Genomic DNA, 25,041 nt, shown 5'->3' on the forward strand with positions numbered 1-25,041 from the left:
TAAATTGATCATGTATATTTACATGTGACTCCAGCTGATCAGATTTTTATTGATAATGTACAAATGCCAGTGTGATGAAAGTTTGACCATTTTAAATGAACACTGGACATTTTTGTGGTGGGTGCTTGAGTTAAATTTTAGATCTGGCCTCCTGGGAAAATAAATATTCACAACAAACCCCAGAATAAATCAGGTTGTAAATAAAAACAAAAAACTTCCTCTTTGATGTTCTGAGCTGCTGAGACCTCATTAGGATCTTCAGAAACTTCCTGCTCTGACTGTCCATCAACACATAAGCTAATTAACAAACACTCGTTAGTGCTGTTGTTTGGATTAATAATTAGGTCCAGTTGTCTGTCAGCATTAAACATCAACAACAGTTTGATCTAACGAGCTGCTGCGTCCTAATGAGCTCAACAATTCCTGTAAGGACTGCGGCCCTTAATGAGACCAACACTAATTAGTACGAACACACAGAGCAGGTTCTGTGTTTAATTACACTGGACACGCCTCCAGATTACTGAGCTCATGACCTGAAAACACATAGGAAACAACTGGGTTTATTTTCTCCTGTAGGTCTGAATGTCTGATCCTGTTCCCGACCTTTGACCCAGTTTGTAACTTTCCAGTAAATATAAAAACCTACCTGCTCAGGTGTGTTCCAACAGGTGCAGGATCACTCACACCTGAACCCAGAGAAAACCCCTGAAGTTCCATTGAACACAGCAGTCCTATGAAAAACATCTACACCTGTTTAAGTTAGTGGCTACTGCCACACATCATCACCCTGGTCCCAAACATAGAACCCTGATACCCAAAACCCGGTGAAACTTCTCAATAAAACCTGGTGGAACATAAAAATAAATAAGTTTGGAGAGAAAATTAATCATGAATAAAACAATCTGGGATCAGGAGTTTTGTTGGCGTATGTTGATGTTTAATGATAAGTTCAAATGAAAAATCAAATCACAGACTAATCAATATCAGAGTGTGACAAACACATCAACGGACTGGACTTAACCCAGTTCTACTGAGCCTGAACAACTCTACAAACAAACATGTGACCACGATGTTTCTGTTAGTGAAGATAATAACTGATCAATATTGATCCTGATGGACAGAAGGAGGAGATGAGAAAAAGGAAGGAAGCCTTCAGTATTTGGGTCTCTTCACGTCCACGCTGAAAAAGAAACACACTGTTAGATGACCGTTTACTGCTTTGACTGTTTACTGTCTACATTGTTGTAAACACAGGAAGCACTGACCCATCAGCCTCCATCTTCTTCCTCTTCTCTATGATCTGAAACACAGAAACAGTCGGTCAGGCCTCTGAATGTCAGTAAAGATTCAAATGATTTTCAGCGTTTACGTCTCGGGTCTCACCGCGCTGATCTTCTTCCACTGGCGGTCCAGCTCGGCCTTCTCGTTGGTCTCTTTGAAGCGCCGCGTCTTCCTGCCCTCAGACATCTTGATGCCGTACTGGAAGGCGGCCCTGTGGAGACAAAGGTCAGCGTGAGCGCACAGTGCCAGGCGCCTGTCAGCCAGAGTTCAGGGACAAACACACTTAACGCACTTTGGCAGAGCCTCCTTGTTGTTCATGTAGTCGGAATACTCCTCCTGTGTGTCGAAGTCCCAGCGGCCCAGTGGCCCCTTCTTGTTGCCCTGTAACACACAGCTTCTTCATCACCATCATCATCATCATCATCTCACAGCTGCAGCAGAGAAACGGCACCCCCTTGTCTACACTACAGCCTGGTCAAGTCCACTGAAGGACCTGCAGTCTGTCACTGAGCAGTGATGCATGCTGGGAGTCATAATTACCTGGTCCATCTTACTGTAGTCCACCTCCTCATCACTGTCCACAGCCAGGTCATCCATCCTGAGAGCACATGTGTATGTGCACACACAGTTTTAAAATACTTCTACACAGACAATGTTTTTATGTGAGGGATTTAAAGTGTGTGTGTGTGTCCATGTGGTTTTGTTGTGTACTACTGTGCATATTGTTGTGTATTAGTGCATGTATCTTACGTAGCTGGGTAACACTCGGCGTAGGAGTTGGATCCTCCAAAGAAATCTCCCAGCTGTTCTTTGCTGCCATCTCTCCTCGAAGCACCAGTACACAGTAGCTAAGGAAGAATACTGCAAAGATACTACACACAGTACTACACACAGAGCCCACCCCCTCTCCGTCTTGACCAATAGTACAGAAGGATATGGTTCCTGGCTCTGCCATTGGCTGCCTGCTGCTCCTGCGAACTTCTCATTGATCATCTTGATCTGCTCTCTGACTGATCCTGGACCTGATAGAACAGTTTTCTGATCAGTTCATCAAATCGATACTTAATGTTGTGGGTGGGGACACATGCATGTGAATAAATTCGACTGAAACGTGTAGAGTCATCAATAAAAAAATATAAGCAGGTTCAGAGCACAGAGTTTAAAGCTGGACAGATGTTCACTGCAGTTGTTTGTCTAGAACCACGTTCTCCTGCTTGTTCTTGTGTGGAACCAACATCAGGAACAAATGACGCTTCAAGTTTGTCTGGATGCTGCATTCACTGACCTGGGAATTCTCATTCACTATATGCCAAATTATAACTGCTGAGGCCTTCAGTTGTTTTCACTTTTCTGACCATGTTTATGTGTCACACAGACCCTCACCTCAGGAACTGTTGAATTATTAATGAGGTTAACAACTGTTTTCTATGTTGTATTGGATGTTCACCTGTAGCTGATTTACCTGCGTCTGCCTCCATGACCTAAAACACAGAGACACACACACAATTAGTTTCAGACAATAAGCAGTAGCACACCCCCCCCCCTCCCCTAGGCTGACCTGGTGTTCGTCTCCTCGTGGTTTCTCGAAGTAGTTGTGTCTCCGGCTCTTGCTGTCGTCCTCCCGGTTCCGGTCCCGGTCCCGGTCCCGGTGTCGGTCTTTGTCTTTGGGCGGTTTGGAGGACGAAGCAGAGGAGGGGATGTAGTCCCCGATGTCATCAAAGATACTGAAACAGGAGAAAAAGTGTGTAACAGCTCTGAGACCAGCAGAGCGGCCGCTACAGGTTGTGTGGTAAAGAACTGACCTCAGATCAGCTTCAGGAGCTCTTTTATCATCCAGTTTCCCTGCAACGCAAACGTTTGTGCTCAGTCAGCGAAAGAACAGAAATGTGTCCTGCAATAAACCTACACACACTCAGGTGTGTGCGTTACCTTTGTCCTTCTTCTTGATCTTTTTGTGGCGAGTTCCCTGCCTGAGGTACGACAGGATCTGCGTCAGTTTGGAGATCACAATGTCGTTGGTGGTGAGAGTCGTCTGAGCCTGAAACACAAGGAGGTAACGTGGTGTCAGCAAGTCGCCATGTTCAAGTCTTTCCGCTGCAGGTTTATACTGAAACTTGGTCTGACTGTCACTGTTCCAACAGTTTGTCAGAACTTGTGTCAAACAGTGAATCTAAACTACACGACAGGGTCATCAGCCTGTTCATACGTAGAGTCAGCCAAACAGTTTGTGTCTCAGCCTCTGTCACCAAAACTGACGGACTAACAGACTGAAACAGGTCAAATTGCTGACGTGTTGTAGAACCTCAGCCTGCACGAGCTGAAACCACCAGAATCTGTTCATGACTAGGACCCTGGAAACCTACAGCTGTGCCCTCAATAGAGATCTGCAGATTCAGACCTTGTGTCAGTTAAACTGTCTGACAGCTGCACAGTCTATAAACCTCCTCACGCACAGAACCTGCTCCACACCGAGGTAAGTCTACAAACTGACAGAGACACAGATGTTCACATCCACATCAGGACAGTCTACAACCTGACAGAGAGACAGATGTTCACATCCACATCAAGACAGTCTACAACCTGACAGACGCAGATGTTCACATCCACATCAGGACAGTCTACAAACTGACAGACACAGATGTTCACATCCACATCAGGACAGTCTACAACCTGACAGTTATACAGATGTTCACATCCACATCAGGACAGTTTAAAACCTGACAGTTATACAGATGTTCACCTCCATGCTTGGGCAGTCAGCTTTGCTGCGGATCAGAGTCGTCGGGATGTCAGTGTCAGTGAACTCGTCGTCCAGGTCGACCACGTACGCCATCCTGCCGGGCAGGAAGAGCTCGTTCCTCTCAGCGAGCCCAGACTTGAACACCACACGGTAGATGTTCCTGCCTGGAGAGTATTTAGAGCTCAACTGCACAGTATATATATCAAAATATCACATCTTTTTATTTGACTTTTGTTAAAGTATTACAGCTCTTTCACCAATATTAGGATTTTCAGCAGAACCATTTTTTTACTCAAAATATTGCGACTTTTTCTTCAGGTACAAACATTAGCACAGTAAGTCTGAGGAAACATCTGGGAAGAACATGGAAATAAAGACCGACACCAGATCTGATCAGACTCACCCAGACGAGTCTTAAACTCAATCTTTTCCTCAGGCTCCACGTCCTTCCTGGTGGACAGACAAAGAGCACAAAGGTCACTGCAGTCTGAGTTTGAGATGAAATGTAGCTTGGTCATTGTTTTTATGTAAAAACACCAAGAGCCACGTTGTTAATCGTAACTGCCATGATCATTAGTCTTGAACTGGAGGAGGTGACAGTCGCTTAAGTTAATTAATCTGTGATTCTGTTCAGTACAAATAGTTCCCAGATCCATACTTGGCCTCCTTCTGGACTTTCTCCATCATGTCTTCTTCTTCTTTTTCCTTACTGGTGATCTCAGCTCTCACCTGTAACAGGTACAGGTAAACACATACACACCATAATTATTCTGTGGTGGAAATGCTGTGTGTACAGATTTCTAACACCGACTGTAACAGGTGTAGCACAGGTGGGGGTGTTCATTGATATTTACTGCACCATCAGGTAAGGACCAACTGTTTCATGTTGTGCAGTAATAATGGTAGTTTGTTAATTTCATTTTCTGACCTTTTGCAGCAAAGCGAAGTCCAGACCTTTCACCAAGTGAGTGTGCTCCATGTCACCTCCCAAAAACTTAGACTCCTGGATCAGCTGACGGCGTTTCTCTGCTGCAGACTTATCCCTGAAAAAAAAAAAAAAAAACAGATAAAGCAGGAGCAGAAAATCAAACCCAACCAACAACAGTCCCACTGCCCAGTGGTTAGCAGCATTAGCATTAGCAGTACTCACGCCTCAGCGGTGGGTCCCACGGCTCTGTAGTTAGCAGTGGTGCTAATCAGCTCTGTCTCTTCATAGTCTTTGTTGACTCCGTCTCGTCTTTCTCTTGCTCGATCTCTGTACTTCTCAGCCAGTTCCCTCTCTCGTTCCATCTCCTGCTGACGTAGCTTTGCATAATAACTGCCAAAAACAGGAATCAGCAATTAACCACCACAAAAGAAGAAAGTTGAATAATGAACACTGTTTGTTAATGCCGCTGCTGTAGCAGCCAGGAACGCCCTGACCTGTGAGAAGACATGAAATCGAATTAATACTGACCTCTTCTTCTTCCTCCTCCTCGCTGCAGGGTCTTCATCCTCGTTGTAGTCTCTTGGCATTCTGGGAAAAAAATTACAGAAAACACATAAATATGGTCAGAAAAGTAAAAACAATTTAAGGCCTCAGCAGTTATGAAAAAAACCATCATCATGGCCAGAGTTGGGTTTTGTCCTGACAGCAGGTCTAAAGTAAACAACAGTGTTTTGCCTCCTGGTCACTCACTCATGGTGCCTGGATTTGGAGGGCGGGGCCGAGGAGGGCGCCGCCCTCGGGGTCATCAGCAACTTCCTGAAGTCGTCATTAGTCAGTTTGGACCTGAGGAAACACATGGTTGTGTTAACACACACACTCACATAACACCATAACACTACCAGTGTCATCAGTAACACTATGAGGTGTACTCACTGAGCAGCGGCCCTGTGGTCATCCACCTCGTGGCTGTCGGGGGCCAGAGGGTTTGAGTAGCTCTCAGCTGAACAGACACAAACAGGGTGTTAGTGGACAGCAGGGGGCGCTACAACACAGGCCAGTTCAGACCAGGGTTCACTGTCCCACTACGGACAAGCAGCTACCAGTGACCTGACCTATACATCAAATCATTAACGAGTAAAAATCCAACACAAACAATCTTGACCCCTTTTTAATACAGTGATTCAGACACATGCTGAGACCTTTACAGTATAATCGTTTTTTTCACCAACTCATCACTGGATTACCCCAGAACATGTCACACAATAAAAGACATATTAGAATCTCTGGCAAAGTTAACAGGCATAGTATGTGTTTACAGTATTTTGTTAAATAATCTAGCAATCACTTCTTGGCCAAATAGCATTTATACTTTTAATTAATAATGACTCATAGTCTGAATCTCTAACTACGACTGACAAGCAAAACAAACCGTGTCACTTTAATAATTTATTGCCAGCTGCTGTGAATAAAGCAGCTGTGCCGAGTTTAAGCCTTCAAATCGAAAGAAAAGTGAACGGAGTCTGGTGTGGTGTTACCGACAGAAAAGATTAACCCAGATAAGCGAGCACCGCCCCGCTATGGAGAGACATTAACGGTATTTCTTAAAAACACAACGTAAAATAGTTGTTTATTCTCGTGTTTTACATGATACAGTCGCGTTTTCACCGGGACTAAACAGATTTGCACCTTCAGCTAGCAGCTAGCCTAGCTGTTAGCATGCTAACGTTTTGTTGCGCCGCCTGTCGTGCTAATAAAGCTCCGCTATTTAAAGCTCAGACTTACTTTCAGGCATCGCAGCGCAGTGTTGGTTTTCTCCTTCAGTCTGCAAACGTCTATGTTCCCGTCAGAAACAGAAACGACGCTCAGAGCAGCTGTATGATCTGCTCAGTTAGCTTAGCGTTAGCTTCAACAGCGGATCTTCACTCCGTGGTGACCTAACGCCACTTCCGCTTCAATGGAGCCAATTAGCGCCACCTGCAGGTCTCCATGACAACCACAGGATTTGTAGTTACACAACAAACATCACATGACACGTTTTATGTGTCAGACGAAAACAAACATCACGTGACATGTTTTATGTGTCAGACACAAACAAACAAAATAAAAACTTCGTTCATTTATTCCTTCACGGACACGCGCAAACCAGCATGCCGTAAAATGATCACGTGACTTCACCAAAAGGTTAAAGTTGCCAGCTGTTTTTCGACAAACACAAACTGAAAACATCTGAAGACGAACATAACACCATGAGTGCATATGTTTTTAAATAAAGTGATGTTCATCAGATTATTGTAATCAGTGATCAGAGAAAAAGTGCGTTAGATGTGTTTCTTCACACAAATAAAGGTCATGTTGTAACGTAACGGTCAGAAATCCACCATCGTAAAACTGAGGATGTGACTTTTCTTCCCTCGACCACTGCAGCACGTCAGTACACGTGTGTTTTTGGTTCATACTAAACTTCATGTGTCCAAACAACATTTATAAACACGTGTTAACGCAAACTGCTCTGATTCCGTGTTGTCGGTGAAGCTGCAGCGCCCCCTGCAGGTCAGCACGGCTCCGACTGATGGAGGACCTCCAGGACCAGCTGGTGGTTCTGCTTCCGCACCACGGTGTTTTCACACTGACTCAGCTAATTCATCGACAAATAAACGACTTATACAAACTCAGACAGGCTGAAAACATGTTTTATGAAAACAACTTACTTCCAATAAAGTCAAACATCATTTCAGTTTCCTCTCACAGATGAGGATTAGTTACATATAAATATCATGATAGGACGACTCCCAGTAGTTTTGATGACCTGCAAATATCATGTTACCCTTTATGCAGCTGTGCAGTAAGAGTATTTCAGGTGGATTTCTTATAAAGGAATAATTCTGTTTTTCAAACAAACAGATTTTCACTTTCACATTTCACTTCACAGTGAACCTTTAAAACCTGCATAAATATCCAGTAAATGAATGAAAATGAATTCCCTTTAAATCCCAGTACAAGCCTGTAAAAACCAGTAAACCCACACAATATAACTTTAAATCTGAAAATAACTCGGAGACACAAACAAAGTGACATTAATAATATTAATTTTTTATTCACACTATCACATTTACACAAACTGAAAGAACGAAGCAGGTGAGTCGATCCTGGACCACTTCCTGGAGGGGGGGGGTTAGGGTTTTGACTGAACCAGAGTCTGAAGAGCTTTGGCCACCTGATCAGCCGACATATTCTCCACAGAGATGCTGCTCTCTTTACCAAAATCTAGACATGAACACAAACCTGTTGTTCTTATTATGACCAGGACATAAATACAGACATTTACTGGTAATAATTCATCTTAGCGCATGAAAAATAACTGAAAATGGACATGGCAGGTGACCTGAACCCGAATTCCCTTTTTTATTGTTTCTTGAGTCTCATCAACCATGATAAAGGACCTCCCAGAGCTCTAATTTCTGCTGAGGAGCGAGAAGGTGGCCTGGAGGAGCCAAAACCGAGAATATGTGAGCGCATCCATCAAAGAAGTCTGTAGCAGACTGACACCCTCCGTTTTTCAAAAATTACTTTGTGATTGGATGCTGCACATTAAGGATTAGAGGAAAGGATGTTTAATGTCTCTTAAAACATGTTTCCTGGCTCCTCTGTCCTTGCTTCCTTTCCTTGTGTCTTACATGGGCAGGACTAAGACACAAGTGAGGGAAACACATTAGTGAAACTGGGATTCAACATCAGTCTCCCATGTTACCGTAAGACTCACCATATCGGGCCCAGAGCCGGGCCTGGACTCCAGAACATTCTCTGATCAAGATTGGGAAATCAGGGTTGGACTTCTTCAGAGTCACGTAGTGCTGCTCCACAAAGTCCCTGGAAACAGAGAAACAGGAGGTTCTGAGGTTTTGTGGTGTGAAGAACTCCTGTTGGGATCAGAACCACACAAACAACACAAAGTCTTTCTGATCAGATTCTAAGATCCTTCTCACTGCTACTTCCATAAATAAGAACAAAATCATATTTCAAAGACTGTGTCTGCACCATGAGAGCAAACACTCACACATGCCTGGTTCTTCAAATGTCTGATTCATATGTGACTCCATACCCATATTTATTAACTATATTTAATGACATACATGACCGAATACACACATTTATTTACATTTTGTTTATGGTTCGCGTTTCATCAGCTCGGTACTTTAACTCTGCACAGCGACAGTAAAGTCTAATCTAATGCATTTAGATCGATCACTAACTGCTACAGTGACTATTTATTGATTAGTTTCAGGTAAAATTACAAATTATTGTCACATTGATCAGTGTGTTAGCAGCTAGTTAGCTTAGCATCAGATAGCACGATCTGGTAGTGTTAGCTGTTAGCTTTTAGCCGCTGCTGATCCGTCTAACAACGATAACATTTTCTGAGTAAATAAAGCATCAGTTCTTCCCGCCCGAACAGGTCGGCTCCAAGCTCACCTGGCCCCCTTGCTTGCCGCTGAGGTCTGGCAGAGGTGGACGCGGATCTCCCGAAGGTTTTTTCCCAGACTGGAACCCAGACTCCGAACTACGGCGACCGCCATCTTCACTCGGTGCTGCAGCTGAAGGTCGTCCCACGGGTCCTTTACACCCGGAGTCAGTCCTGCCAGGCTGAGGGTTTGTGCCCTGGGTTTGGCCTCACAGGCAGCAGGTCAGCGGGCACTTTTACTGCGAACTCTTACTCGTACCTTATTTCATCATATCTGATGCTTATACATCCATCCACCCATCCATCCATCATCTAGACCGCCTTAGTCCTAACCAGGGTCCCAGGGATCAGCTGGAGCCTATCCCAGCTCTCTTTGGGTGAAAGGCAGGGGTCCACCCTGGACAGGTCCCCAGTCCATCACAGGGCCACATAGAGACAAACAACCTCACACACTCACACTCACTCCTATGGGCAATTTAGAGTCACCAATCAACCTGACATACATGTTTTTGGACTGTGGGAGGAAACCAGAGTACCTGGAGAAAACCCACACAAGCACAGGGAGAACATGCAAACTACTGTTTCTGTCACAAACTATCAAAAGAAAACTTTTAAGATAATCCAGTGATAGTGTGAATTAAATTATAGTAATGTGTAGTAACACACACTGATGACACCTGGTTTAGTGTTGTATATAGTACAGTCCTGTGGTTTACCAAATCATTATTTATGTATGGCCACAAGATATTATCTCACTCCTAAGGCATTGCTTTTCTCTGTAACACACATTGTTTCTCATCTTCTCACTGTTTTCTTGAAACAATGTGCGTGTCCATGTTTGCGCCTGAAAACAAACCACACAACCTGCACACGTTAGGCCCCGTGTGACTCATGTGATCTGAATTCAGCCTGATGCAGAACAGACGAGCAGCTGCTCCTCATGATCCACCGAAGAAACAAAAACCACAAATATGAGCGAGCCGGAGTCTGTCTGGAGGAAAACAAAAGTGCAGAACCTTCAGCCTGATCCAGGAACTGAGCAGGTTTAGTTTCAGTGAATCTCCACAGAGTTACCAAGCACAAATTAGCATAGGCCCAAAAGTATGTGGATATATATCACATGTGCAACACAAAACCAGCTCGTTCAGCCACAGTAACAGCAGCAAACAAAGACTGTTAAATAAATCCAGCTAGACATCTTAGACTGCAATCACATCACAGCTGCATTTTCCAAATCTGATGTTCCCACAGTGTGAACAGACCAAACCAGATGTTCTCAGATCAGATCTGGGCCACCTGCATATGTGGTCCCACACTCACACATCAGATAGGACTTGGATATTCCTATCTGATGTGTGAGTGCGTCACATTTCACTTCAGTCTGTGCATGGTGGCAGTTTAGGAGCTCAGGGTGTTCACACCAGAGCCTGGTACATGTCCCTGACTGACATGGATGGGAAGGAACAGACACACAAACAGCAGATCTGATGGAAACAGCAGGACACTCAGGCCTAGGATGTGGACACAGACCTAGTCCTGGCCCTGAGTCAGAAACCAGATCATGTGACACCTACCAGTCCGTCACAGTTTCTGTTGGCATCAACCTTAGTTTCAGGAATCTTAAATGAAACTCTCACAATGTGAATAAACCTGTGAAAAACAGCCAACAGAGTTTAGGAGCAGGATGTGAAATGTTCTTTTTATATCAGAAAACTGCTCAAAGCAAAGTCTAAGAAACTGAAGATTTAACCAAATGGAAAAAAGTAATTAGTTGAGGTGTATTATGTGGTTTCTGGTTCACTGGGTTGTGTTTACGATATTTCAGATGTTCATAAGTGATAAATAACAGCTGGATGAAACTGCTTTATTCAGAAACAAAGATTATTTGGTACAAACATAATGACTGTGAAGTCTAGAAGAACCTCAACAAAGTTTTCTGAAGTAAAAGTTTCACCTTGTACAGTTCATCTTTTCCTTCTCAGAGTGCAAACATGACACTGAACTTTAGGAAACATGAATGTGAGTGTGGATTGTGTTGTGCGTTGGGTTGGGGTCTTTTCTGTTGCTCGTTAGTATTAGCAGGAAGTGAGCAAGCAGCACTTATTGTGAGTGAACAATAAAACTGAGCCCTCTGCAGGTCAATCAGGGTCTGTTTATAATCCGCTGTGTTTCCTGCCCGATCTGATCACTCTGCTCCTGCTGGATCTCCTCAGAAGATCCTGCCGTCGTTTCTCGTTCAGGAGCTCCTGGATACGTTTGTTTTGTGTTCGCTCACGGATCGGTGGCATCCGCGGCACAAAGTAGTTCTGCTGTCCACTACCGGTATCACTGTCCAAACCCAAAACTCGGTATGGGACCTCATCCAACGAGTTGTTGTCCTTCTTTGAGAGCGGGATGAAGGAGGATGAAGATGATGTTGGTTTCGGTTCAGTTTCTATCTGACTGATTTGAGTTTGAAGGTTCTGGCCTCCCAATGTGATGATGTCATCAGGTTCAGCTGATGTTATAGTGAGGATTTCTGGGACGACAGACGTCTGGATTGACACTGACATTGGACTTTGACTGTCAACAGTTATCACAGGAACTGTAGCAGAAGGCATTGTGGCAGTGGTAGTTCTCTTCTTAAATAAATGTGGTGGAGCAGTTTTTCTTGGACGTCTTGTAGTAGTAGTGGTTGTAGGTGTAGTAGTAGTTGGAATGACGTCAGAGGAAATCGACGGCTCCTCATAGGACGAGTACTCGTCGTACTCATCGTATTCCACGTAGATGAAGTCACTGCTGCTCCTGCTGGTGGGAGGCGGAGCTACAGTGAAGGTGGGCGGTGGTGTGCTGATGATGTCACTGAAGATGTCTCTGTTATCAGACAAGGTGTTGGTGGATGGTGAAGTCATCGTCTCTGTGGTCAAACTCCACAAACTAAAAAAGACAAGAAGATAAGATCAGGACAGTTTAAAGCTAAAGGTTCCAAATATGAAGTGCTGAAATATTCCTTACCAAACATGCATGGACTATTTATGACACAAATTAATTAGTAAGACATAAAAATGGCCAATGATTTGTCTTGAGTCTCTGTGGTCATTTCGAATCTCTGTAGCAGTTGGACTGACTCTTCACAGACGGATTTCTGACCTGTTGCTGGTGGTCGGCAGGTTTGTGCTGCTGAAGTTGCCTTCGCTGCAGGACTTGCAGCACATCTGCCGATACCCAGCGATTGAGCAGTAGCGACTCAACACCTCCATTTGACAAAACGCTGACCGGTCACCACGGCAACGCAGCCCTGGAGACAGGCAGGATAAGTTAAAACATCAATGAGCATCACGGAAGTAGAATTAGATAGATAGATAGATAGATAGATAGATAGATAGATAGATAGATAGATAGATAGATAGATAGATAAACTTTCTTTGCAGACAAGGACTTGTATGTATTATTTTATGGGATTGCATTAGCAGGAAGACCTTTATTTTCATGTTAGCAGGTGGAGATGATCCTCTCTGACTCAATGTGAATAAAATAGAATGAGCATTCTCTCAATCAGTAAACAGACAAAGAGGACGAGGAGGAAGATGAAGCAAAGAAAAAAGATGAGGAGTCTGTTACGGGATGAGATGTTTAGAGCTGGAAAGTCTGGGTTGGTTCTGGACAGCCACTGGATGATGGAGTTCTTCTGGTTACCTGCAGGGGGAGACACTGTCAGTCAAGTATCAGTCCCAGCATCCCTCTCTCCCTGTCAATAAACATATATTTAAAGTGATTGGGCGATGCTTACTACTGCAGGGTGGGGCCCGGCAAGGGCGGGCTGTGATTGGCTGAGGTTCACTGCAGTTTCCAGTTGAACCCTTGGGACTCAAACACGCAACCTGACGCTCCTGAGTCCCGTTTCCACATGAGACCGAACACTGCACACAAAAAGGTAGTGATCAGGCTCTGATGTTCATATTCTAAGGAGACTCCTACAAGACAGAGATGGACCAGAAGGAAATAAGTTCATGGTAGTCAAGAAAGAAGGAAGCTAGAGGCAGTTCAGAAGAAAAGACGTTGGAGATAGTCCAGATATAAAATAGTCAAAGGTAGTCCATAAGTCCAAGTGTCCCGGTGTAAACATATGAAACTTTGTGATTTCTGCTATTGTCTCAAGTCTTCGTACTGGAGTCCAGGGCCCAGCTCGCCAGACAGCAGGACAGGGAAAGCGGTTGCAGGTTCGTTTTCCGTCTGGTCTGCCATCACCACAGAGTTTGCTGTGCACCGTACGCTGCTGCTGCCCCCTGCTGGACTCCTGCTGGCAGCTCACCCAGCGTCGCTGCCACCCGGTCTGGCCACAGGAGGTGCTGCAGTCTTCCCAGTCCCCGGTGACCCAGCTGGGGGAGCAGGAACAGTAGTTTTTGTGATCTCATTGTATTAATTTGTTTTTTGGTTGTCTTATTTAAAGTGTTTCTGGTAAAAACACTGGGCCATGGTCGGATACAAGTAAGAAAAACTAACTTAATATTGTCTCACTGCGGGATTCTGGAAAATTTAGGTCAAGTGCTGGGACCCAAAACTTGATGTACTTGAGACAGATTCAGGAGGGTCATTCATCTGGAAACCAGTTGATACTATTTTTAGCTCTGCCCAAATTGGCAGTTTGCAGTGTGTTACCATACCTTGTAGTGTGTTACTGTGGTGAGCTGAGGTATGTTACCGTGGCAACTTGTAGTGTGTTACTGTGGTGAGCTGAGGTATGTTACCGTGGCGACTTGTAGTGTGTTACTGTGGTGAACCGAGGTATGTTATTGTGACGACTTGTATTGTGTTACCGTGGTGAGCTGCAGGTGTCAGTGTTGCAGGTGCGGCTGATGGCTCTTGGTTTGCTGATGTTGGAGCAGAACATCCTGTGAACCATTTTCCCATCAGCCTTCCTCCTGCAGCCAAACCTGGTGTACTGTTTCCCTGGCAAGCAGAGGGCACTGTTAACAACCACACCCTTGTTACCCTGGTAACCAAGAAACAGTCTTAACCAGCAGCAGAGCGTACCTCCTCCACAGGGTTTGGAGCAGTGTGACCACTTCTTCAGTGCCCATTCATAGAAGATCGTATCCTCCTGCACCATGTTGGACTCCAGCGAGGACTGCACACGGTCCTGGATGATGTACTTGTAAGACACTGTCACCTTGGAGTCGCCATGGGGGCGCACCTGACAGACAGAACCACATTAGGGTGGCGGTTGTTCTGATTTAGCTCCTGTTTAGATTCACTGTGAACAAGTTGGACTTCCAACCTCACCATGAGCAGGACGCCATACTTTAGCGGTCCTGTGGTCTGGATGAACTCCTGCTCCTCAGTGTTGCCATACTCCCATGCCACGCCCTTTTCAATCACTACTCGGGATTCTGGGAGCTCATCTTCATCATTGAGGAACAGGTGACCTGTGTCCTGGTTCTTCAGCGCTGCAGCAGGAAACAACAAAACAAGGTATGAAAGAAAACATCTTCAGAAGCTCTTCATGTTGGACCAAACATCCTCTTACCCAGGACGTGAGGAGTCCCTTTGAACTCCTGGATCAGTAGATGTCGGGCTCCTTTGGGGATCTCCAGGATCTTCACATAACCTTGACCACAGAAACAACAATCAGCCAATCATTTGATCAATAAGGAATATCAGAGAATGGGAAAACCTTACACACTTCTTCTCACCTTCTTTCTTGGTGCTGCGTGTGAAGTTTCCTTTAATGATCTTACAGCTGGAGTTGTCTCCGCCACAGACTCCACATCGATCCTCCTGCTGGTCTGAAGCGATCTGCCCGTCACAGCCGACGTGCTGCAGGAAACAAGGTGTAGTTTTATCTGCTTTTCTTTCTTTTTTGCAGATAAAAATGAAGTTCTGACAGCACTACAGTGTGTCAGTGTGTTGTCTGTGTATTGTGCAGTATTACTGCATATTATCGTACTCCAGTGCAGCAATTTGTGCACAAAGCACAAACATTTCACTATAAAATGACTTATCATAAAATAGATTCATATATATTTTAGTTTTCACCACACAAACAAGTTGTTCCAGCAGCAACAATAAAACAAGACGTACAGACTGACCTCACACTCTCCTCGGACACAGACGCTGTAGGCGTCGCCATAGGAACATGGCGTCCCATCATGCATCATTCTGTTCATGGAGACCACCGCCGCTGTTTCCTTCGACTGACAGTACAGACGACAGCGCTCGTCAGCTGCAGATGCACAAATCACACAACACAGGCTGAGTTGCTTAAGGTGGAACATTTAAGGTGGAGCATTGAAATCTGTTCGGACCTTAAAGGGTTAAAGCACAAGAAGCCAAGGAGTTTGTTCCAACAGAGGATTCCTGAGTGATGAGTTCAACACACACACACACACACACACACACACACACACACACACACACACACACACACACACACAAAGAAATACCCAGACACACACAAAGACACACATTTGTGTATATTTGTGTATATTGTGTGTATTTACGGTCAGGGTGCTGGTGTGTGTGTGTAGTGTGTGTTTTTATATTGTGTGTATTTACGGTCAGGGTGCTGGTACGGGAGCCAGTGATGCTTCCTTCCTTGGTGTTCGTAGAACTGGTTCCAGGCTCGGCACTGGTCCTCCCTGCAGCAGGAAACACGACTTGGTCTTATGAGGCTCAGGCCGATCAGATGCACATTCGGCTGAACTCTGCCAGGAATTGTGGGAAATAAAACAAAAAGAATAACAGTAGATGTTCTGACCTGAAGTCGGTCAGTGGTGGACACTCATCCTGACTGCACAGCTGGAACTCGAAACTGTTTCCGAAGCAGGTTCGCCCCCTGTTGGCTGGACTGAGAACAGCAACAGGTTAGTCTCTGATTGCTGCATTTGATCTGTGACATCACAAATGATTGACAGGTCGCTCACGCCGGGTTGTCGCAGCGTCTTGTCCGAAACCTGACCCCGCCCCCGCAGGTCCTGGAGCAGCTGCCGTACGAACTCCACATTCCCCAGCCGCCATCTTGTCTCAAAAGGTCAGGGGTCAACTTTATGCAGAAACCCTTGTAACAGTGCTGTGCCAGGAAACAGTTGCCATGAAAACAAGATAGTTTATGACAGAGGGTTCAATATGAGGTTAGCCTAGCTTAGCATAAAGACCAGGCTAATTAACTGATAGTATCTGGTTTGTTGATAAAGTATCGGATCCAGCTGCTGCACCAGCGTGTCTCAAATGACGCACTGGGTCAGAATGACCAGGACTGGGTTTACTCAGACCGGCCGTATCCCGTCTCACTGTCTCACTTCTGTCAAAGTTCTGTCTTCAGTGCTCAGAAGAACAAAAACGAAAACATTGTGACCTCCTGCATCATAGGAAGCTCGTCTGGGACCAAGTTTCTGTTCTCACCTTCCCCGGCCCACACTTGGTCCCGTCGAGTGGCGGCCCTTTCTTGGTCTTACAGAAGAATGGGTTGTCGTAGCTGCTGCACCACAGCTGCTTGCAGGGGTCGTGGGTTGTGTACTGGAGACAAAAATACACAGATTACAGTGTGTTAGAGTGAGACTCAGCCTTAAATTGGAAACAGACTGAAACAGGGAGAAAACTAAACCACGAAAAGAAACGAAACTGTAGAAACATGTTTTAATGAAACCCAGAGCCGGACGTGTCACAGCGAACCAAAACAGCAGAGCTAGTGTGAAAGAAACTTCACAGACCTGAGGGAGCTCAAAGATTGGTCATCATGTGGAAACGCTGGAAACAAAAGGTCAGCAGACTCAGATTAAAGAGCCGATGGACCTGGTGTGGCTTTGTCTAAATCTGAGGAAAAGTTCAGTGATGTCATTTCTCTGGTAACATCCTGAGCAGATGTTGTTTTGGTTTCCAACCCAAAAACACATCAGCACATCTGTAGCGTCACAACTCAAATATTTAACTGTTTTCCAACATTTTGCCATCATAGAGATTGTACAGAAACAGGGTGCAGCTCTGCATCGGGCTCATGAAAAAACAAAAGGAATGCTGGTTTGGTGATTCTCATGATCCTCGTGTTTTCTTAAAAGCAACAAAATCCAATGATGGATGTGTACATGTTTATAAAACTCACATTGTTTTAATGAGTGTCAGCTTGAGGGAGATTTAGATATTTGCTCCACAAAGAAACTGAACTAGTGTCTCTTCACCGCAAAAACTACTGATTGTCTTGTCCATACATTTGATAAAGTCTCATTTCAGGCCTTTTTAAAATAATTTTTTATGTTGTTATTTGTGTCTGTATCAATTTAGTTTGAGGATCTCAAATCCAATTTTCTGTTACAACAAACCTTTGATCACAAAATATATCAATCAATCAGTAACATGTGGAACTGTGGGGGATCAATTAATAATTTGGTTCTTAATCAAGTTTGTGTTAATAAAACAACACAATGTTGAACTTCAGTTGTGTGTAACACTCTGTAATCTGTAATCAGACACACGTACTGCAGTACAAACGCTGTATCCGCTCCCGAAGTTGAAGCGACACTGTTGGTCCATCAAGTACTGAAAGCCCGGCAGCTGCGGCTGAGCCGGCCAGTCGTGGTTGAACGGGTCATCACGAAGACAGTCGTACGTACTGAAGAGACAGACACAGTCTGATTGACATACGGTGGGTTCAGGACTGTGCAGTAACATGTGTAGTGTGTAAAATGTGTGGTACTCACTGCAGGTACTTGTGCAGCTCCCTCCAGCTGCACTGGGACCAGTGGTACCGGTGGAACGTAGCTTGAACCCGCGGAGACATGATGCTGCCGAACAGCACGTCGTCATCACAGTCATTGGCCTCACCATCGTGCTCCATGCCTAACCTGAAGACAGTCGGTCAGACAGACAGTCACAGTCAGTAAGACAGACAGAGACACAGACAGTCAGAGACAGACAGTCGGTCAGAGAGACAGTCAGAGAGACAGACAGTCAGACACAGTGACAGTTACTAAGACAGACAGAGAGACAGACAGACAGTCAGACAGACAGTCAGACAGACAGTGAGACAGACAGTCACAGTCAGTAAGACAGACAGAGACACAGACAGTCAGAGACAGACAGTCGGTCAGAGAGACAGTCAGAGAGACAGACAGTTAGACACAGTCACAGTTAGTAAGACAGACAGAGAGACAAACAGACAGTCAGACAGACAGTGAGACAGACAGTCACAGTCAGTAAGACAGACAGAGACCCGGACAGTCAGAGACAGACAGTCGGTCAGAGAGACAGTCAGAGAGACAGACAGTTAGACACAGTCACAGTCAGTAAGGCAGCCAGTGAGACAGACAGAGAAGAATCTTGGACCATTTCAACACATTGGGGAAACAGTAAATGTTCATTATGTTTTTAAATACACATCTTTTAATAATGTGAAATTTTGACTAGTACAAGAAACAAAGTTGCTCTTAGTGTCTTACTGTGTGTGTGTGTGTGTGTGTGTGTGTGTGTGTGTCTCACACGTGGCCTGTTTCGTGTGCAGCGACGAAGGCCGAGGAAAACCCGTCCTCAAAGACGAGAACACAACTCCGATGTAAATGACACATTCCTGTGACTGGAGCATAACCTGGACACAGAGCATCCAGACGGTCAGTCGGCATCAGGGTCCAGGTGACCAGCATAGTGGTTTTACTGTAAGTACTACTATTACTGAAGTATTAGCAGTAGTACCCTGCACATCAGAAAGGCAGCACAGCTGCCTGGTCAGGTAGATGGTGTTAGCAGTAGTATCTGTAGTATTAGTGCAGTATTAGCAGTAGTACCCTGCATGCCAGAGGGGCCAAACTCCTGCCTCGTCAGGTAGATGGTGTGGTCGTGGTGCTCAGCATGACTCTGCTCCCTCTGCTGCAGATACGACCAGCCACAGACGTTCTCCAAACTCTTCTGGGGGTTCTGCACAGCGATCAGCTCCTGGGACTGATGAAGGGACACTGGTGGTTTGTACTTTGTTTTACTTACCTGGCCCATACATGCAGGAGACCTCTTTAGAGTCTAAGTTCAGTACCTTTGCTGGAGACAACATGATGACTCTGACCAGGACAATGTTAATGTTGGCACCCAGAGAATGGTCTTGGTAGATCTCATTAATCTGCAACAGAGACACAAGGTTTGACATACAGTCAATTCAAATCACTACAATCACCTCAGGGCACTGTACACAGAAGCCCAGCAAATCCCTCATGAGCAGCACTTGGCGACTGCAGGGAGGAAGAACTCGGGCTCAGCCTGGGCGGTCCCTGAACTGAGACACAGTTATAGTAATGCAACATCATTTGCATTGGATCCCGGTATAGAAACCTACAGAAGGAAAGCTTCAGAAGCTGTTGTGCTGTCCTGTTTACTCTTAAAGACAAACTGAAGTTTGAGCATCTGGTCTCTATGGGCTTCATGGACATGGTCAGTTCACTTCTTCTCTCTGCTGTATCCACCAACAGGCAAACACAGACTCAGCACTGCTCATTAATGAAACATCCTCATCTCAATTTAGTTATTAAATAAAAAACGTTTGTGTTTCTCCTACTATGTTCATCAGTGTCAGAAGATATTTCTGGATGTGGTCTCGTCCATGGAAAAGAAGAACAGAATAGTCCACTGCCAACAGAACCTGGAGGAGGAAAAGTGAGTGGGAAGTTAATGTTTCATTAAAATCTACATGCAACAGTTCATCAGCCTCAATGATAAACAGGTTATTAACCTCGATGTTAAACTGTTCAGCCTCTTCAATGTAGCGCCGTCGTCGAGCAGAACCCAGTCCTGACCAGAAACTGTCCTGGTTCAAGTTCAGAGAACCTAAGAGAGGACCTGAAGAAAAACAATCAAATCAGCTCAGGCATCATTAGTGTTACACATTTTTGTTAAATGTCTCTCATGAAGTTACAACAGCTTTTTCTAAAATCAGACGCTGTTGCAGCAGAAGCTGTATTGTTGTTATTTTGTGCCTATGGGAAAGACTCTAACAACTGTCGTGACTCTAAAATACTTCAGAAGTGAAGTTTAAACTAGTTCCCCATCAGTTTTGTTATTTTATTATTATTGTCACTGAACACTGATTTCTGACAGAGCCCGTGTGTTCACTGTTTGTGTTCACAGTGCTGAGTCTGCAGGACTCAGACAGAAGACGTTATGAAAACATGACAGGATGTTTTTAACATACAACATCTGCTGAAAGACAAACTTTATCTACCAAATTGAAGAGACAGCGCGGAGATAATACACAAATAACAAAAAGAGGAACTGGAACAGCTGATGGAAATGTTGTCTTCTGATGGAAATGTTTAAAACCATGTTTCTCTGACAGATGTGCCATTAACTCCTCACATGAATCCCGGTGATTCCAGATGTTTATAAAACCTGCCTGTATCTGTTTTTGTGGAAATACCATCAGAGAACCAGGCTGAGTTCACGCTGTGCTGCCGGAGGTTCAGGCTGAGTTGAACTGAGGTGAAATAAAAGTCTGCTGCTGCTGCAGGAGTCAGGAGCTGAACTATCCATCAACCTCGAGCCCAAACCTCCAAAACCTCCAAAACTCTGAAGCCGGGGAACCCGGACTGCCACGTCGCAGCTATCTGAGTGGGTCTGAGTGTGCGCTGTAGAGCTGCCGTCGACTCTGCCAAGTTTCCTGGAACAATTTCTCTGTTTTCACTTTGATTCTTTCTCCTGCAGAAACACTTCAGCGTCTGCAGCAACAAGGATCTGAGCTGCATCTGTTTAAAACACATTTCACATTTCACAACCAGCATTTTCTATCCTGCCTCTGTCTCACCTCGCAGGAAATCCTCAGATATCTGAGCAACAGCTTCTCTTTGATTGACAGCTTCGCTTTGATTGACAGCTTCACTTTGATTGACAGATGTCTGTTTCCCGATCACGGCCGAGGAACGATAAACAATATGTTGTCTTCCTCCGTCCTCCTCCTCCTCCTCCCTTCCTCCTGTCGTCCATCCATCCCAAGGCTCGATGAAAAACTCGTCCTGACCCGTCCGGATCAGCCCTGCCTGGGAGACACAGACGTGTTATTGATTGTTTATCTATTGTTTGTCTATTGTTCATCTATTATTCATCGATTTTAAATCTATTGTTCATCTATTGTTCATCCACTGTGAAACCTGCTATAAATCTACTATTTAGCTGCAGTAAAGTTCACGTGGACTTACTGTTGTTCTTCAAGTGAGTCAGAAAATTTATAAATTAGGTGTAATCGTATAAAATAGTTAAACCTCATTAACTTATTGACTTTTCTTTAATTGTCTTGTTATTATTTGATTAATAATTAATAATTATTAATCAATAATAATGGATTAATGTGAATACATTTATTATGTCATATTCTTAGTTTGGGTGCGTGATGATCAGAATGACGTCATAGGCTGAGTGATGGGTGGGTCACGTGATGTCAGGGTTATTTGCTGTGTTGTTTTAAAGCAGCGTCTACGTGTGATGCATTCAGGTGTCAATCAGCAGCTTTAACTGCAGCTGGAAAGTTTTTCTTCCCCTCGTGTCTCATCTTTCCTCCACATCTGGCTTCCATCAGCCGCCTCTGCCCGCTGAAAGAAGTGACGGTAACATCTGAGCAGAGCAGCCAGAGCTCGCTGAGCCGAAGTCGGTCATGTTTTACAGCGTTGGGTTTCTGTCTCCAGGCCTGAAGTTATTTCACATGCATCTACTTGTTTCTGCTTTCTGCTGCATCTTAGTGGAATTTTTTATGAAAATCTGTTTCTATGTTTTCTGCTGAAAATATGAGCTGCTTTTTCAAAGCTTAATAAAACAAAATAAAGTTATTGTTCTGTTCGTTCTGTCCAGGATTCATGAACAAACTTTGCTGTGATTCTGACTGATTATTTCTTTACACTTCACTTTCTTTCTTGAGCTGCTCGTTCTGCAGCACAACTGGCTCAGAAACCTCCAACAGCTGTGCAAACATCTGTATCCTCTAGCAGCTGCAGGCTCCAGCTACTTCACAGGTTTTTGGACCTTTCTGTCAGTTCTACACCTGAACTGTCAAACTGTTTATTACATTTACATTTACATCCGGATGGTCAGACCAGAATCCATGTGGTCGTTTTAACGTCTCCCTCCTCTGCACATGTCGCCTGTCATCATCATTCAGTGTGGAAAACATCAACATGGAGGAGGGGGGGCAGTGGAGAGACCAGGACGCTTCACATTGGTTGGACATTTATGGAGAAGCTCCTGATGGAGCCAAACTGGAAGGAACATATGGGAACCCAGCAGCTTTGGAGGAAACTGAGCACAAATGATGTTGTTGTTCTTCACATTTCAGTTCAGTCTGTGCCTGGTGGCAGTTTAGGAGCTCAGGGGGTTCACACCTGGTACATGTCCCTGACACACATGGATGGGAAGGGACAGACAAACACACAGCAGATCTGATGGAAACACCAGGACAGTAAGTTCTGGGATGTGGACTCAGACCTAGTCCTGAACTTGAGTCAGAACTCAGATCATGTGACACCTACCAGACCATCACAGTTGCTGATGGCGACAGACGTGTCCTCCATATTGGACACCTCTCCTGTGTAAAAGCAGCCAGCATCTCCTATTGGCTGAGAGTGAAGACGTCCTGACTCCTCCCACTCCATGGTGGCGGCGGGGGCAACGAGACGAGAGTTCGGGCGCAGCCGCAGATGGAGCTCCTGACCGAACAGCGTCACATTGTAGAAAAGCTCCGCCTCCTCTGCCCTGTAAGCCCGCCCCCTCCTGTTTCGGTTGAACAGTGACGTTTCTCTGGCCGTGGCCTGTTGTATTGTGACAGTGTCACCATCAGGGGGCGGGTCCTCACCATAGTGGGCGTGTCTTTTAGTGCGGTGCAGGTGGTGGGCAGAGACTGAGGCTGACAGGAAACTCCCCTCTGAGTCTGTCCTGATTGGACGAACGACTGTGAACTCTGACAGAACCTGATGGAGAGAATCTGAGACAGAAAAAAATCAAGTCTTAGTCTGAGCTTGACTCGTTGAGGGACAAACCTGCGTCATGGCGGCAAACTGGAATAATAAAGTTACAGAGTGAACAGCAGGAGGTCAGAACAAGTTTCTGAAGTTTAGATAAACCAGCAGGTTTGATACAGCTATGTTTGTCTGGAATAGGCTGCGTCTGTCCAAGGTCAAAGGTCACACACAGGAAATGATGAAATATGATCTGAATCCTTCACATTCCTCAGACACACAAAGACTCATGGGAAAATGTGGAGGGAGGTTCCTCTGAGTCAGAGACAGAAACCAGACAGAGAACAGAGGAATGTTCTCACTGGGAACACTGGGAGACTGACAGCTCTTCAGTGATTGGTCAGTGTGCTGCAGAGGTCAGAGGTCACAGCCTGAGCACTAAACCACCACAGAAGAACAAGGCAGAGCAGCAGGTGTACTACTGCTGTTAGTATTACCAGTAAGGTCAGTAAGAGAACATGTAGTAGTAATTGCAGTAGTAGTAGTAATGACAATAGAGAAACTAACTATTGTTGTAACAAGAGCAGTAGTAATGGTACTAATATTTAATAGCATGAACAGAACACTAGTAATTCTGATAGAAGAAGCAGTACAGGACTACAGTACACCAGTGCAACCTTAGTCAAAGTATTAATATTACAGTACTAACAGTACTAAATGTGGTACCAGGAGCAATCAATTCAATATTAGTAGTAGTAGTACTAACATTTAACATAATACTATCAGCACCAATAGTGTTAACAGTACTAAATGTGGTACCAGGAGTAGTAGTACTAACATTTGACATAACAGCAGTAGCAGTAAGTACAGTTCTAGCAGAAACTTCAGTAGTAGTACTAATAGTAGCAGTACTAATAGTAGCAGTACTAATAGTAGCAGTACTAAAAGTAGCAGTACTAATAGTAGCAGTACTAATAGTAGCAGTAACAGCAGTAGAATCTCACCTGTGTTGACAGTGATGTAAACTGAGTGTAAACAGTTGATCTGCAGCAGAAACACAATAATCAATAATCCATAATGACACTGGTCCATCCTGAGACTGAAGACAGACAGACAGGTGAACACACAGGTAAACAGGTGAACACACAGGTAAACAGGTAAACACACAGGTAAACAGGTGAACAGACAAGTAAACAGGTGAACAGGTCAACAGACCCACAGAGACAGAGCGGCTGAACAGACTGAACTCTCCGACAGACTTTCCTCCACCCGTCTCATTATCTCCTCCCTCAGTCTGTGTCTGTCTCCTCCCCCTCACTCTGCAGTAACAGTGGCTGGAATACTGCACAGAGATAGTACTACAGTCTGGACTACTACAATCTGGAATACTAAAGTTTGCAGTACTACAGTCTATGGTAATGCAGACTAATGTACACACACACACACACACAGATGGAGCCGATATAAAACACTGCTCCTCTGTTTCCTTTGTTTACTGCTACAGCTACAATCACAATCAATTATCTCAAGACACAAAACAAACAAAAACAAAGCCAAACATTCATTACACCTGTCTGCAGGTGACAGAGGACTGTTGCTGTGTTCTGGTTGCCATGGCTACCTCACCACCCGTGTTGTCGCTGAGTGTTCAAAGTCGGCCATGTTGCTGTGGTGTATGCTGGGTAAGCAGTGTCCAGTTCAAACCAGGTCATTTCCAGATGAAGCGAGGGACTGGGTCTGTTTT

At 44.8% G+C, this 25,041-nt stretch overlaps 3 protein-coding genes across 4 annotated transcripts; all 3 read right to left on the minus strand.

Annotated features, from left to right (window-relative positions):
• Positions 1–915: 915 nt before the first annotated feature.
• Positions 916–6,915, minus strand: ik (IK cytokine). Of its 2 annotated transcripts, none has more exons than XM_026310302.2 (20): positions 6,732–6,915; positions 5,883–5,949; positions 5,700–5,792; positions 5,478–5,537; positions 5,172–5,339; positions 4,950–5,064; positions 4,680–4,750; positions 4,425–4,471; positions 4,022–4,185; positions 3,211–3,319; positions 3,084–3,123; positions 2,840–3,005; positions 2,744–2,762; positions 2,219–2,303; positions 2,032–2,118; positions 1,822–1,879; positions 1,574–1,662; positions 1,384–1,492; positions 1,266–1,300; positions 916–1,180 (listed from the first exon to the last, which is right to left on the minus strand). In XM_026310302.2, exons 1-20 carry the CDS (start codon positions 6,739–6,741, stop codon positions 1,153–1,155), a joined length of 1,620 nt encoding a protein of 539 aa, XP_026166087.1. In that variant the 5' UTR covers positions 6,742–6,915; the 3' UTR covers positions 916–1,152. The 2 variants fall into 2 exon arrangements, with proteins under 2 accessions (XP_026166087.1, XP_026166086.1); XM_026310301.1 differs by having other exon boundaries at positions 2,729–2,762.
• Positions 6,916–8,018: 1,103 nt separating this feature from the next.
• On the minus strand, positions 8,019–9,572 carry ndufa2 (NADH:ubiquinone oxidoreductase subunit A2). The gene is made up of 3 exons (XM_026310306.1): positions 9,420–9,572; positions 8,710–8,816; positions 8,019–8,213 (listed from the first exon to the last, which is right to left on the minus strand). Exons 1-3 carry the CDS (start codon positions 9,521–9,523, stop codon positions 8,122–8,124), a joined length of 303 nt encoding a protein of 100 aa, XP_026166091.1. The 5' UTR covers positions 9,524–9,572; the 3' UTR covers positions 8,019–8,121.
• A 1,702-nt stretch (positions 9,573–11,274) lies between these two features.
• Positions 11,275–24,555, minus strand: LOC113132315 (A disintegrin and metalloproteinase with thrombospondin motifs 2-like). The gene is made up of 25 exons (XM_026310295.2): positions 24,302–24,555; positions 22,872–23,323; positions 21,161–21,392; positions 20,093–20,199; positions 19,919–20,002; positions 19,403–19,486; positions 19,161–19,314; positions 18,859–18,964; positions 18,081–18,224; positions 17,860–17,992; positions 16,789–16,902; positions 16,311–16,456; positions 16,145–16,234; positions 15,943–16,025; positions 15,477–15,610; positions 15,081–15,204; positions 14,915–14,995; positions 14,671–14,834; positions 14,422–14,581; positions 14,205–14,337; positions 13,556–13,766; positions 13,178–13,307; positions 13,009–13,083; positions 12,538–12,685; positions 11,275–12,324 (listed from the first exon to the last, which is right to left on the minus strand). Exons 1-25 carry the CDS (start codon positions 24,387–24,389, stop codon positions 11,562–11,564), a joined length of 4,140 nt encoding a protein of 1,379 aa, XP_026166080.1. The 5' UTR covers positions 24,390–24,555; the 3' UTR covers positions 11,275–11,561.
• Positions 24,556–25,041: the final 486 nt, after the last annotated feature.

Source organism: Mastacembelus armatus, unplaced genomic scaffold, assembly GCF_900324485.2.
Source record: "Mastacembelus armatus unplaced genomic scaffold, fMasArm1.2, whole genome shotgun sequence".
NCBI lineage: Eukaryota > Metazoa > Chordata > Actinopteri > Synbranchiformes > Mastacembelidae > Mastacembelus > Mastacembelus armatus.

Bases quoted from the DNA above. Each gene is read 5' to 3' on its own strand.
- ik (XM_026310301.1), bottom strand. The intron at 4,751-4,949 runs GTCAGAAAATGA...TACCTGTTACAG, and splicing joins ACTTCGCTTTGCTGCAAAAG to GTGAGAGCTGAGATCACCAG. The intron at 3,124-3,210 runs GTAACGCACACA...TTTGCGTTGCAG, and splicing joins GATCAAGAAGAAGGACAAAG to GGAAACTGGATGATAAAAGA.
- ndufa2 (XM_026310306.1), bottom strand. From the start codon at position 9,523: ATGGCGGTCGCCGTAGTTCGGAGTCTGGGTTCCAGTCTGGGAAAAAAC. The intron at 8,817-9,419 runs GTGAGCTTGGAG...CTCTGTTTCCAG, and splicing joins GCGGCAAGCAAGGGGGCCAG to GGACTTTGTGGAGCAGCACT. The intron at 8,214-8,709 runs GTGAGTCTTACG...GTTCATGTCTAG, and splicing joins CCGGCTCTGGGCCCGATATG to ATTTTGGTAAAGAGAGCAGC.
- LOC113132315 (XM_026310295.2), bottom strand. From the start codon at position 24,389: ATGGACCAGTGTCATTATGGATTATTGATTATTGTGTTTCTGCTGCAG. The intron at 13,308-13,555 runs GTACGAAGACTT...TTTTGTGTGCAG, and splicing joins GAGCTGGGCCCTGGACTCCA to TGTTCGGTCTCATGTGGAAA. The intron at 12,325-12,537 runs GTCAGAAATCCG...TGTCTTTTTTAG, and splicing joins CTGCCGACCACCAGCAACAG to TTTGTGGAGTTTGACCACAG.